We start from the raw sequence: 13,174 nt of genomic DNA on the forward strand, positions 1-13,174 counted from the left end.
AAACACTAGATGGAAAATCGCAGGGGTAAAGATTTTAAACAACGCTTTCGAGAAAATAAACTCTGAAGTTGGTGAGCAGGCTAAATCAACATCCACCAAATTCAAAACCCTATTCTCAAAGCCGCAAACACAAAAGTTATTCTTGAACGTACAATTCCAGATCTTGTAAAAGCCTGAGGTTAGCTAAACACAAGCAAATAAAAGAAAAAAAAAGAATGTCATTACTGTCCTAGTTACTGAAGTCCCCTCAGGGTGTAGGAAATGTGTAATAAGCATCTCTGAAGAGTATCTACTAGCTTTGTGTTGATGCTGGAAAAGTTTTTGTAAGTATATTTGATTGTTACATATATTGCTCTTTTTAAAGAATGCTTATTTAAAAACTACTGTTAAATAATTATTTATAACAAAAACCTTGAGTATAAGTGTTACTTGGCTAATTGTATTGGTAGATTTCATTGCTACAGCTCACATCTACCCCTCTTGAGATGAGCCTGGCTGCTCAGTCACACAACCAACTTGTGTAGTACAGGCCTATACCAAAAGGTAGGTTATCTAATACCAAGACGACAAATGTTGTGTAGTCTCCCACAGGGTTAATGCATCAATTCTTGACACACAGACACCCCCCAGACAACGTCCAACTCAGGACATTGAACTCTTAGCCTCACCTCGGTTCCCACCTAGACCCCTCCCTGACCCTCCTGTGCTTTTCATCCTTTCCTCCCCTCCAACCCCCAACCCAGTCCAATCTTTACCTCTTCCAACATATCCCTAACCTACCTCTACTCAACCCACCGCACTGACCTCCTAACTCTTCATGTCCCCCTTTCCAGCACCTGCCCCCTTGCACTTTCCTCTCTCATACTCCCATCTAAACCTATCCAAGCACACCCCACCACCTCCCAGATAGACCTCCTTCCCTGCACCCCTCATCCTACGCCCCCCTGACCCTCCATCCCAAGGAACTTCTTGTCCTTAAAACACACTTTATCCACTCCGACCCACACCTCCTGTGCCACTTTTGCCTACAATCGTCCACCTTCCCACCCCTACCCTGCACTCCTCTCCCCACCATAAACCCCCCCGTCCCTGGAACTACATCTAGAAGTTCACTTCCCTGGCACCCATTCCCTTCCCCCTGTACTCACCCCCCCTCCTCTCCCAACCAAAGATCCACCCTCCCTCACAAACCATACCTGCTCTCCTGCATCCTCACCAACACCAGGTCTGTTACCAGAAACAAACATGATTTTCGACTTCATCTCTGATGAAAACCATGCCATCCACTTCATCACTGAAACCTGGCTGTCTGACTACTTCGAACCTGTCACACACAAGCCCCCCCCCCCGACCCTCCGGCTACTCCTTGATCGTACACAAAAGATCTCAGCAGAACTGGAGGAATTGCCATCCTCTTCAAACACCCCACAGTGCTACACTCTCTATTAGTGAAATTCCAACTCACTCCCACCTTCTCCCACACCTTACTCCTTTACAGACCTCCTAGATACAAAAGGATTTTTGCAGATTCCCTTAGTGACTCCCCATCAACCATCCTGATACAGCACCCATCCTATTCCAAGCTAGGAGACTTCAACATCAGGTTTGATGTCCCCTCTAACCCTATGACCTGTCTACTCATTGATAACATGGATGCTCTCAACATGACCCAACTGATATGGCAAACTCGCATTGCCGGACACACCCTTGACACCTTACTCCGTTCTACTGACTTGATTTCCACTCTGCCTCCCAGTCCTTTAATTTGGAGTGATCCTTCGGCCATCTTCTCTCTTATGACCTCCTCCACCCCCCACACTCTCAGTCCCAAACCCCCGTTTCACCCGCCCATCTTTCCCTCCCTTGTACCTCTCTGAAACAATGTCATTGTAAACCCCAACCTGGCCAACTGCCTTCTACGCTCCCTCTCTACCCTCACCCTCCATGAAGGTCCACCCTCTATCAACCTTTCTGACAGATGATTCTCCAATGCCCTCGTCCCTCTCTCCCCCACAATAGTCTCTTCTCAGAGAACAGGTCTTAATCCCAAGTGGTAAACCCCCTCCCTCAAATCTTTCTGGAACGCATATTGCAGGAACACCCCACACCCCAAAACAGAGCTTCTTATGCCAGGCAGATCAGGGCATATAGGATTGAAATTAGGAATGCCAAAGGATCCTTTAATGGAAGCCGAATAACCAATTCCTGGAATCCCAGCAGGGAACTCCACAGGATCATTGCAGGATTCAACACTCCTAGCTCTTCCACCCCCCTCTCCCCTTCACTCCCAATCCCTCTGCGATGACCACTTTTACCACATAGCCAATGAAAGACAATGCTCCATCAACACCAAGCTAGCATCTTTTACCCCCCTCTTCTCCGCCTTCTGCCACCCCTTCCCGCCTCCCACCACACACCCGGTCATATCCTCCTTCACAGCCATTTCCAATCCTGAATTCCTGAAACTGCTATCCCAAATCTGGCCCTCTGCTTTCCATGGAGACCCCTGACCCCTCACTCCAAAAGAACATACTAGTCTCAACCTGTGCAGGCAGCGTCGCAAGATCCCTAAATCAACCACTCACATCAGGCATTTTCCCGGAAGCCTTCAAAACGACTCACATAAAACCCCTTCTAAAAAAAGAAAAAGGGTGTAGCTGGACACACAAGTCTCCTGCACTCGCACACTATCTTGACCACCTCTCAGCACCCATTCACATGCTCGACCATCATGGGTTGCTTAATGGAACCAGGCAAGCCCGCCCAACTCCCCATCATGTCCTAAAACGCACACGCATTCTAATCCCTTGAGGGCATAGCCCCCTGCCCCCCAGAAAAAGCACATCGAGGCCATGGTAATGGGATAAAGGCACTATATATAAATGATATACTACTACTACTTTCAAAGTGTTTGTTGAAATTTACATTGGCGGAAGAAATACAGGGCAATGGAGTAAAGATGTGCGATTGTAACTTCTGTTTATGATGGAAAAATAGGCCAAAGAACTGTAGCCTATTTGTTTTACCCACACACCGACACAGGGCCGATGCTGGCAGAGTGCACACCATGAACCCAAGCATTTTACATAGTACTTTCTAAACCATATCAGGATTTTAAAAAAACCTGTTACAATCGGGAAGATATAATATGAACACTCAAGCAATTGGTCCAACTATTCAGCTTGTGCACCAAAGCTCCCCATTTTGCACCAAAAAGCAATTGTCCTTTTATAGTAAGTTTTCAGGTATGAGCACAAACAGAAATCACTACATTAGAAACAAGACTGAATTTTCAATTTACTCACTCTGCTTCTTCAAAAAGGCTTTCTATATTTCCAAGTGGCTGTGCAGCAGGATTGTGAGCAAGAATGCTCTTGATCTCTTTCATTTTTTCTTCTATGGAGTTGATGGTCTCTTTGTATGGTCCAGCAACTCCAGTGACTTTCAAGGCATTGGCTCTTTGAAGAAACTTCTGAGTCCGATTGTGCAGCTCTTGAATAAGGACATCCCAAAGAGCGAAACACTGATGACATGGTGTGCATTCCGGGAAAGTGCCAGAGTACCCACGCGCACACTTGTCACATCGCGGTCCTTCAACACCCTCATTACAAATGCATTGACCAGTCGTACGGTCACACTGTGGAGTCTGAATGCCCCTGGCATCACAGTCACATGCTGGAAAGAAACCAATGAAATCTTAGATGTGTGTGTAATACTGCAGTTTAAGAAAGAAACAGAAGAGCAAAACATATCTGTACTTAACATTAATTGAAAGGTGTTGTAACTTGTTAAGATGGATTTCTAGAATCTGGCCTGGTCGGCAAATTTTAGGAGGCCACCTTAGTTATAGTGAACGCTGAGAGGTTAGGCAAAAACCAAACAAGTTAAACATGGAGAGCAATCAAAGCTATTTTCAGGAGAGTGTGAGTGGGGTTTGGGATCCACAATGAGTTCAGTGAGTGAAACACACAATATTTCAAAATAGACAGGAATGTATGAAAACACAATATTTATTCTAGGCCTTAAACACAGAAAAATGAAACTAGTTGGTGATATCATTGACCAGAACTCAATAATAAACATATACATTCACCATAGGTTCTTAAAATGCATTCACATGATGTAATCAATAGTCACACAAGTTGTTAGTGTGAAACACAGACAAAAAAGCTCAATTACCCCTCTTTTAGTCCACCTTGGAACTAGGTCAAAAACAAAGAGGAATACTGATAGATTTTTACACACATGTATGGTGGGTGCTTTCCACAAGGCACCTCACACACTTAAAAAGAATTCGTAATTAGAAAAACACAAATATTAGAAAGTCCGGCAAAAACACATTTTCTACTAGTGGTGTCTAAAGTTAGTAAAGTGGCAGTTGTAACAGATCACCTTGACATACTGTTTTCAAAGTATTGATTATATTGCATTTTTGGGGGAACATACTATGAGTGCACAGCATAAAGAAAGTACTAATGCTGCAAAAAAGGACATTTATTTCAGTGTCTACGGGATGTCTACATATGTTTCGGCACACAGATTACATCAACACCATCCCTGGTGTTCTGCTGTTTTAGTTGTGGCCCTTTTTCAGGACAGTATATTGCTTTTCAGGTTGACAGGAAGTTCGAAAAACAAATCCCCAATATCTTCACAATTTTTCAGATACTGTAAAGAATGGAAATGCAAAATTTGTGTTAGTGGCTGGTCCTTGCTTTTTCAGTTGGTGGGCGAGACGCATGCGAACGTTAAAAGAAAGTCGCACTAAACTGAAAGGTCGAGCACAGTTTGAAGCCTACTTTTCCGGCGCCAACTCTACAGACAAGCCGACTAATAACGTAAGGTCAGTACATACGTTACATGACCTGCGTTATACCACAGACTAGGAAACTTTTCAAATCATGAATAGGATTATGCTCATCAATAGGTCTCGCAAAGCGGCCAACAAAGAACCCATTGCTGAGAGAAAACAACGCCAACGGCTGTTTTAAAAACTTTTGCAAACTGACAAAGCAGAACAGAAAAAGATTGGTGCATAACGCAACCTACAAAAAGGAAATGATCTTCCATTTCTTTCGTCACAGAAACCATGCTTTAGGCCAACCATAAGAGAATATAAAGGTAAGTGAAAAGTTGGGAAAGGGGTAACAAAATATCCCTAAACACATGAACTTTACCAAAAGAGCTTTTACTATTGTGATGTTTCTTAATTGAGTCTAAAAATTCAATCGTCCAGACCAGCCACTAACACACATTTTGCATTTCCATTCTTTACAGTACGCAAGTTGTTAGGACAGTTTTTCTAAAGTCCTACCAGACTTCACAAAAACCATATCCGAGGCAGTACATAAGCTCCACTCTTAGTAGAAGGCTGAACTCCCTGACAACGCATAGACAAGCCAAGAGGCCAAGCAGACAGATCGATACCTTTCCGCAATTGCGGAGTGATTTCAAGTAGCCACGTGTTTTTCCAGCAGGTAAAGCTCTGATTGAGACACACACAAGAACAAAAGAGGACATAAGCCTCAGAAGAAGAGCAGTGGCTCGGAACACGTGTCAGGCTGACCTTTCACACAATAATCACATGCAATCAAGCATCTAACTCTTGGAATTTGGCGCAGTGTGATTGTATTTGTCTTTATATTGTCCTCTGACTGGAGTATCAGGCAACATACCCACGCCTTTCAGTCACCTGCAGCCTTTTCTCTTTTTGATTTATGTTGCAAGCGCTTTGGACTCTTAAGACTTTGTTGCTACTAATACACTTGGTTAGTTTAAGGCTATACCACCTGAGAATGTTATGGTAGCATGGACAGAGCACTAGACATGCTTTCATCACAGTATGCCTTACCAACAAATCTTAATCCCTCTAATATATACAAAGGGGGCCACGTTGGACCCGAATAGAGGGCAGTCCACATAATATTTTACTGTTAAACCATCAAACCTATGTGGATTTATTCATCTACAACAAATTAGATGCGGCTGGAGTCACCTACCCTTGGGTGTTCCTTTGAAATCTTTTGTAAAGCTGCAGACCGGCTCCTTTATGCGTAAAGGATCCTTCAAAAGAAATTGTTCTTGGGTCCTGAAGAAGGCTTTGGTCATTTAAGTTTTAGACACCAGCCGAAACGTCAATCCAGTCAATGAAGAAGTTGCCCAACATCCATATTGGTGGTCCAATACATGTATTTAGTAATATGATACTGTATCAGGATTTGTTTTACTTCTAGTATTGTCCATAGCACAGGCCCTATTGATGGACGTAGTATAGGCCTTATTGACGTAGACCAGCAGCTTAGATTTACATGTACGTTGGGCTGACAAATAGTGGTCCATTGGCCCACTCTTTGGCACAGCTTCAACTCTTTTTACACGCAATTTATATGTTGAATTGATGATATTTCACAATCATTTAATGTTTATTTATTTAATTTATTTATTACATTTGTTACTCGACCAGACCCTAGGGTATCACGGCGAAAGATACAGGAGAGTTCACTCATTATTATACAATGTTGCAGTTACAAAAACAAATAAATTTTTTTTTATACATAGGTTACAAGAGATCATGTAGTCATATACCAGATTCCATTTGGTCAGATAGCCCTTCCCATTTTGTTTCAGCACTATTTGCATTATTGCGGCTGCCTAAGCAGTGTAGTTGGTCATGGGAGGGTAGGGCTTGAGCGTTTAATATTTATTAAATAACCAGGTTTTCAATGCTTTTTTGAATTTCCGTAAGGAGTCCTCGTTTTTGATACTCAGAGGTAAAGTGTTCCAGTGCGAAGGGGCTAGAATTGTTGAGGTTGCCGGGTGCGTTGTTGGTGGTCCATTTGTAGACGATACTAAGAGTTTTGAATATGATCCTTGCTTCAATTGGCAGCCAGTGGTTTTCTCTTCTAGTACTGGATATATGTTCAGATTTCTTCATCCCTAAAGCCGCTCTAAGGGCTTTGTTCTGTAGTAATTGAATTTTGTTTAAATTGGTTTTGGACGTTCCTAGGAAGAGGATGTTGCAGTAATCTAGTTTTGTTAGGATTAGGGCTCTAGCCAGGGTGATGCAATTGACAGGGGTGAGAAATTGGCGACTGAGTGCAATAAGTTTTGCTGTGTAGGCTGTGGACGAGGAAAGGGCTGCTATTTGTTTGTGCATGGAGAGGTTGGCGTCAATGTAGACACCTAACGTTTTGACTTGTTTAAGTACTGGGAACAGGGTACCGTCGATGTTAATATGAGAGTAGTCCGGGTGAAGGGTGCTTATTCTTTTTTGGGAGCCCACAATGAGGACCTCTGTTTTCTCATCGTTTAGGCAGAGACTGTTCAGGGCCATCCAGTTTTGGATTATGGAGTAAACTTTATTGATGGTGATGGTATCTTGGGTGTGGTCGCCTGTAATAGGGATGAGGCTCTGTGTGTCATCTGCGAAATTGGTGTAGATGACACCCATATCGTCTAAGGCTGAGAATAAGTTTAGTATATGCGTTATAGAGGGTGGGGGAGAGGCAGGATCCCTGGGGGACTCCAATGGGTACTATTATGGGGTCTGCTCCAAAGTTTCCAATGGCAACTCTGGGTGTACGGTCGGTGAGAAAGGATTTGATCCAGTGTGTGGCGTTGTTGGAAAGATTAAAATCTTTTTTTAGAGTGTTGCATAGTTGAAGAGGGGGGCGGTATTTTCTATGATCGTGGAGATCTGTTTGGCCGTGGAGTGTTTGTTGGTCTGTTTGTTTGACTTATTTTCTGAACACGCAAGTTATGTTTATATTTATTTTAATTTTTCTCCTTTTTTTTGCGGGTACATTTTGGTTCTCGGTATTTAAAACTGATTCCATGTATTAATGTATGTATAAGGTAACAGTTGCATACATGCAAAATATTTTCAGATTAAATACGAAAATTGTTGTTTTTGATAAAATTGCAATAGTAAGGACTGATTATTTACTTACTTTGTCAGCCACCCAATGGTTCAGATAATTGATATGTCTATGCAAATTTTGTTAGCGACCCAATTTAAATACCGGTCCATAGTCTGTTCTGTTCTTTTTTGAAGGTTGTGGATGGGAAAAATTGTCCACCTCAACCTTTACTACTGTTTTTTTGGCTTGACTTTGAAACATTGTTGCTGCAAGTCGCAGCTATATGTTGGGAACTTCCCTTTGGCACATGGTAGCATGGACAGAGCAGCCAGGTGTTAGGGAGAATTCTCAGAAATGTGCCAATTCCTCTGTACCTTAGAGGCCAACCCTCTAGCATCTCTGCTGGATTTTGAGGACTTTAATTTTTTACCTGGCGAGAGTGAGACCCTTTTTTCCCCCACTCTCTCATGTATTTTTACTACGATTTGAACAATGTGTTTCTTTTGGTTGTGGAGTCTGACAAACTCCATAAGCATCATCATTTACATTGTACAACACAGCAACTTCTGCGCAGTGGCACAGGGAAGCCTTTCGGATTTCCCACAGGTTTAAATACCTTTCTCTTGGATAACTACTGTTTCCAAGAGCAGTAAAGTGAAATTGACTAATTACATTTGTAACTTTGTAGACCCAGCACACACTATCTTACAATACGTTGCTGGAGGGGTTACTTAGTATTGCCTCCGTCTAGTTTCCTTGATGAATGGCTTGTGACAGTGGTTTACTTTTAACTACCATGGTGTGCTTTTACCGCAGGCTGCGTTCGAAGCTGCAGTAAAGCACCCAAAGGTGGCATTTTTGTCAAAATGGCCCGGTCTTCTTTTTTCGCCATTTCTTTGTGGAAAGGTTCTTCTTGAGATTTTGGTCCCTTTGTTCGTTTTGACTTTGGCAGGATTCACAACTGAAGCCCGCCTCTGGCTCCAGTATGTCTGGCAGGGGCAAGAAGTGAGGGAGTGCCCAAAATCCCCTTGGTTACAGGAATGGACCCAAAGGTGATTGGCCAGCTGGCTGTCCGGCAAGGAGAGCCACCCTGCTGTTTGACTGGCAGCTAGGCTGGAATGAATGGTAGAAACCTGCATAAAAGGTGAGGCTTTTTGGCTTGGAAGGCAGAGTCGACCACTGGATTATGGAATCCGAAAAACTTTGAAGAGATGCCTGCTGGAACTCCTGGACCATTGGTTTGCCCGGTGAAGCCCTGCTGCTGTGCTGAAGCTCCAAATTCGCCTCAACAAGAGAAGCCCTGCAAGGACAACTTCTCCCCTTGAGTTGTTCGGACCAATCGACTCCAAAGTGAACTCGTCTGGACATCCTCTGAGCTGGCTGTACTTCCTTGCTGCTGCAGGAACCGAAGTGCCAGGGAGAGGACCACCAGATTAGGAGTGCATCACTTTTAAGTCTGACCAGAGCTGCTGCAAGATCCTCCGGACTCCTAGTACGCGGGACTCACCAAGCCTGAGCCACCACAGAGTGCTGGACCCCAGATGCGAGGAAAGTCCAAAGTGGTATCCGAGAGTCCGCGGTGGTGCTATTTGCTGAGACGCGAGATGTTGAAACGGCGAAGTGCCGCTGAATAGAAGTTTGTCCTTTTCTGTCGCCGACCATCCCATTTCAGGAGTCCCCAGAAGTCCTCCCTCTTGTCCCCACGACTGAGGCACAGACAAAACAGGATCTGCAGACCCACACAGGAACAGAAGCCGGTTGGAACCATTTCTTCTAACCAAAGGTACTGTACAGTCTAAGAGAATTTACCTCTTGTGTAGCCTTACTTGATCTCAGTTGAGTCTCGGTTGCTTCTGTAGATTTGCTAACAACTTCTTACCTCACAAGCCTAATCAGCAGGTGGCCCTGCATTAATTCTTTTGCTACAAAGATTTCTAAAACATTGTGCAAGACTTTTACCTATCTGTAAGAAGTTCTTCAGCTCACCTAGACTTTTGTCCAATTGACTTTGGGCTGGCCTGGCTCCCTGAATGACTCTTCTCTCCTCTGATTGTTTGGTTTTACCTTCCTTCCAGGAAGGTCTGCATTGTTGTTCAAAAGTAATTACCTGCTTAAAAATATTTGTGTGATCCCTGGTTTTATTGTAATAACCCTTTTGTTTGACATGCTCCAAAGTATTGCTCTAAATGCAACTGTGATATATTAAAAGTCCACAGTGTGGCTAGCTATTTAAGTCACCTGAGGGTGTAGGAAGTTTGTGTGTGCCATCCCAAATGGGGATTTGCTGATTTAGAGAAACTAAGAGTGTGTATTTTGGAGTATATTTGTGTGTTACTATTATATTGCCCCTTCTGAAGAAGGCTTATTCAAACTGACTTAAATTAATAATTATTTAATCAAGAAACCTTGTGTGTAAGAGTTGTCTCTGAATCTCTGTGTAGCTCCCCTACTGCTCACATTGACCCCTCTTGAGAGAAGCCTGGCTGCTCAATCACGCTACCAAACTGTGTAGTACAGACTTATACCAAAGGTTGGGTTATTGCCAGGAGGTCAAGGCTGTTGTAGTACACCCAAAGGGTACTACTCCAAATCTTGCATAACACTTTCGACCCCCTCGACTGGAGGGAACAAAAGTCTCAACCTGTGCGTGATTATCCCGTGTTGGAATTCTTCATAAATGCCCCAGACCATCTTCTGGATTTATAGAATGTGGCCTGGTGGACAGACTTTAGGAAGCCACCCTAGTTGTAATGAACATGGTAGGTACTAACATTATCTATTATAGGCCTAAAAACACACTAGAAAATAGTAATATCACACAATACTAATGATCAAACATATATACAGTACCCTTTAGGTTTGTAGGAATGCATACAATAACTTGGGCAACTAAATTAAGGTAGATAGTGATGCAGAAGAAGAAAACCAGTTCACAAGAAGGATACCCTACACTTAGAAGTCCAATCCCTATGACGTATGGGGCCTTGTGACCAAATGTCACAAGGCTTCTTCTTCAGAGGGGACTGATGTAGGAAAAGTTCTTGTAGTGGTGAAAAATGTTCCAGAAGATATTTCAACAATGCTACAGGTCAGTAAAATTATATTCCTATCTTTTAGATACAAGCTTTCAGATCTGATGATCAAAAAGCAAAGGAATGGAATAACCAAAGTGTATTCTAAGGTTTATTCTAAGGAGAACAGGGGGAGGTGAATGTGCTGCAATTACTTAACCCCCTGACTTCGATTTTGCTAGATGACTAGGTGGGCCAACTGGGTAGAGGAGGGGGGTGGGGGGGGGAATGCTGGAGGCAGGTTTTCCCACTGTTGGTTCCAGTTAGAGGTGCCCAGAAACTACAGGTGCAATTATTCTTCTGGTTGGTTCCAGGAGCAGAGTGCAACCCTTTGTGGAGAAGAAATGCATTAGACACTGATGTAGACATCCTCAGGACACTTCACAAGACGGGAAGGAAAGGTCCTGTGGCGGCTACCGCACACGCGTGATGCTCCTGTGGTGGCTACCGCACACGTGTGACAGCAGGCATCTCTCCAGTCACAGTTGAAGAATACCTTCCAGAGCGGTATCCCTTGATGCTGGGATGCTCAAATCCATCAGAAAGGCGACTTATCCAACAAGCTGGCAACCACCCCAGTTCCGGCAACGAACATGAAACATATACTATACTACAGCAGTAGCCCACAGGGGAGCTGGTCAGTCCACTGGGGGTGTCCAGGGACACTTCCAGGCTAAGCACAGCTGGATCCTTGAAAGCGTTCCCACCAGTCCAAGGTTTGATGCACTACAGAGGGCCTTCACAGGTCAGGTAGTCCAGCATGTCTTCACCGGATCAATCGCATGAAGGATGCTGGGCCTCTTCAGGAGTCGTCCCTGGGCCTTCAGTCAGCTGCTAGTTTACACAGTATACTTGGCTCCAACGCGGATCTCAAGAAATGGCTGCAAGAGCCTTCTTCTTATCCTAAATCCTGGCTGGAGGCAAGTCCAAGCCCACTATAATGGTAAGGATCTGCATCATTAAAACAGCCAGCAGTGGTCCAATCGGGGACCACTGTGGGTTTCACTCATCCAATACACCCGGACTCTATGGCACCACAAATGTGGAGTGGGATCAGACAGTCCCACCCACTTCCTGAGCCACACACAGCCATCACTAGCCCAGAAAAACAGCAGCTTTTCCAGGCAAGTGCATGACCTTATGGGATTTCCAAACTCAAGAAGAAGGCCAAACAACAATATGGCCAAAGAACAAGCAGACATCTTGTGGCAGGGCCATTTTAGGTCACTAGCCATGTTTAGTAGCCATAAACGATAAATGCAAATGTGCACATTAAAAATAATGCACACATGGTAAAAAGGTAATTGCTGCCACCAGATTGCCCTTCGGCACATATAAAAGTAACCACAAGACTAGGGTGATACAAAATGAACCCCACTGCATTACATTGTAAGATGCTGTGTGTAAAAATTTACCAAAAGGCAAAAAGGAAAGAGTTTCCCAGTGCTCAAAGTCTGAAGGAATTATCAGTTTCCCCATGACTAAATGAGCGGAAGCCCAGGGGAGCGAAGCTAAAGGCTTCACTTCCCTGTAAAAAGTCAAGACCGGTTAAAAAACAAAGGCAAAATATTTGGTGCTCCTAACAGTCGCCATCCCAAGTTCAGACTGGGACTCTGCAGACCCTTGACTTGAGGAACAAGTGCGCCCCCTAAAGTTGCAGTTCTCCACAAAGAGGGGCCTCGCAGGACCATGTCTACTAGAAGGGCCGTCTGTCATTTGATAATGGTGGCCATCGCTTTCACCACGTTTCATGTCCTTGGGAACCTTCACGGTAGTCAACAATGTGGGGGCACTTTCTTCATCGTATCAAGGCTCAGTCAATTGTCTAGTTCCAGAACCCATTTTACCAGAGCACCGAACCACAGACTAACAGGAACCAAATCCCAAATCCGAAGTTACTTCTATTCCAGTGACCCTGGGCCTCCACTGATGGAACCAAAGCTACAAGTAAGTGGGCCCAGCAAATTCTGGAGCCCCAAAAGTGGTCCCTGAGAACTTTGAAGACATTGGGTGGAGTTAACATACCTGTTTCTAGGGTTTAACAGCGATTAAAGTTCATACTCTACCTCTACCTTGCCAGACCATGATAGGTGGAGTTCTGATCAAGAATGCCTAACCCTGGGATTCTCCTAAGGTGGTGGTCCTGGGAGAGGACCTTTCAAAAACTTTACTTCCTTAGTTCCTAACTTCTAAGCCACTTAAATACTGCCTGCTGGCTTTGCCAACACTTGATCAGCCTTGTTC

The 13,174-nt window shown here is 44.0% G+C and overlaps 1 protein-coding gene across 1 annotated transcript in view; it reads right to left on the reverse strand.

Moving 5' to 3' along the window:
* LAMB1 (laminin subunit beta 1) overlaps nucleotides 1-13,174 on the reverse strand; it is a 373,674-nt gene that overhangs the window by 92,890 nt on the left and 267,610 nt on the right. Inside the window, exon 24 of the mRNA XM_069629156.1 lies at nucleotides 3,306-3,675. Within this exon, the coding sequence (XP_069485257.1) occupies nucleotides 3,306-3,675 (370 nt within the window). The remainder of the gene's footprint in view (nucleotides 1-3,305; nucleotides 3,676-13,174) is intronic.

Source organism: Ambystoma mexicanum, chromosome 12, assembly GCF_040938575.1.
Source record: "Ambystoma mexicanum isolate Mex_15411 chromosome 12, UKY_AmexF1_1, whole genome shotgun sequence".
Classification (NCBI taxonomy): Eukaryota; Metazoa; Chordata; class Amphibia; order Caudata; family Ambystomatidae; genus Ambystoma; species Ambystoma mexicanum.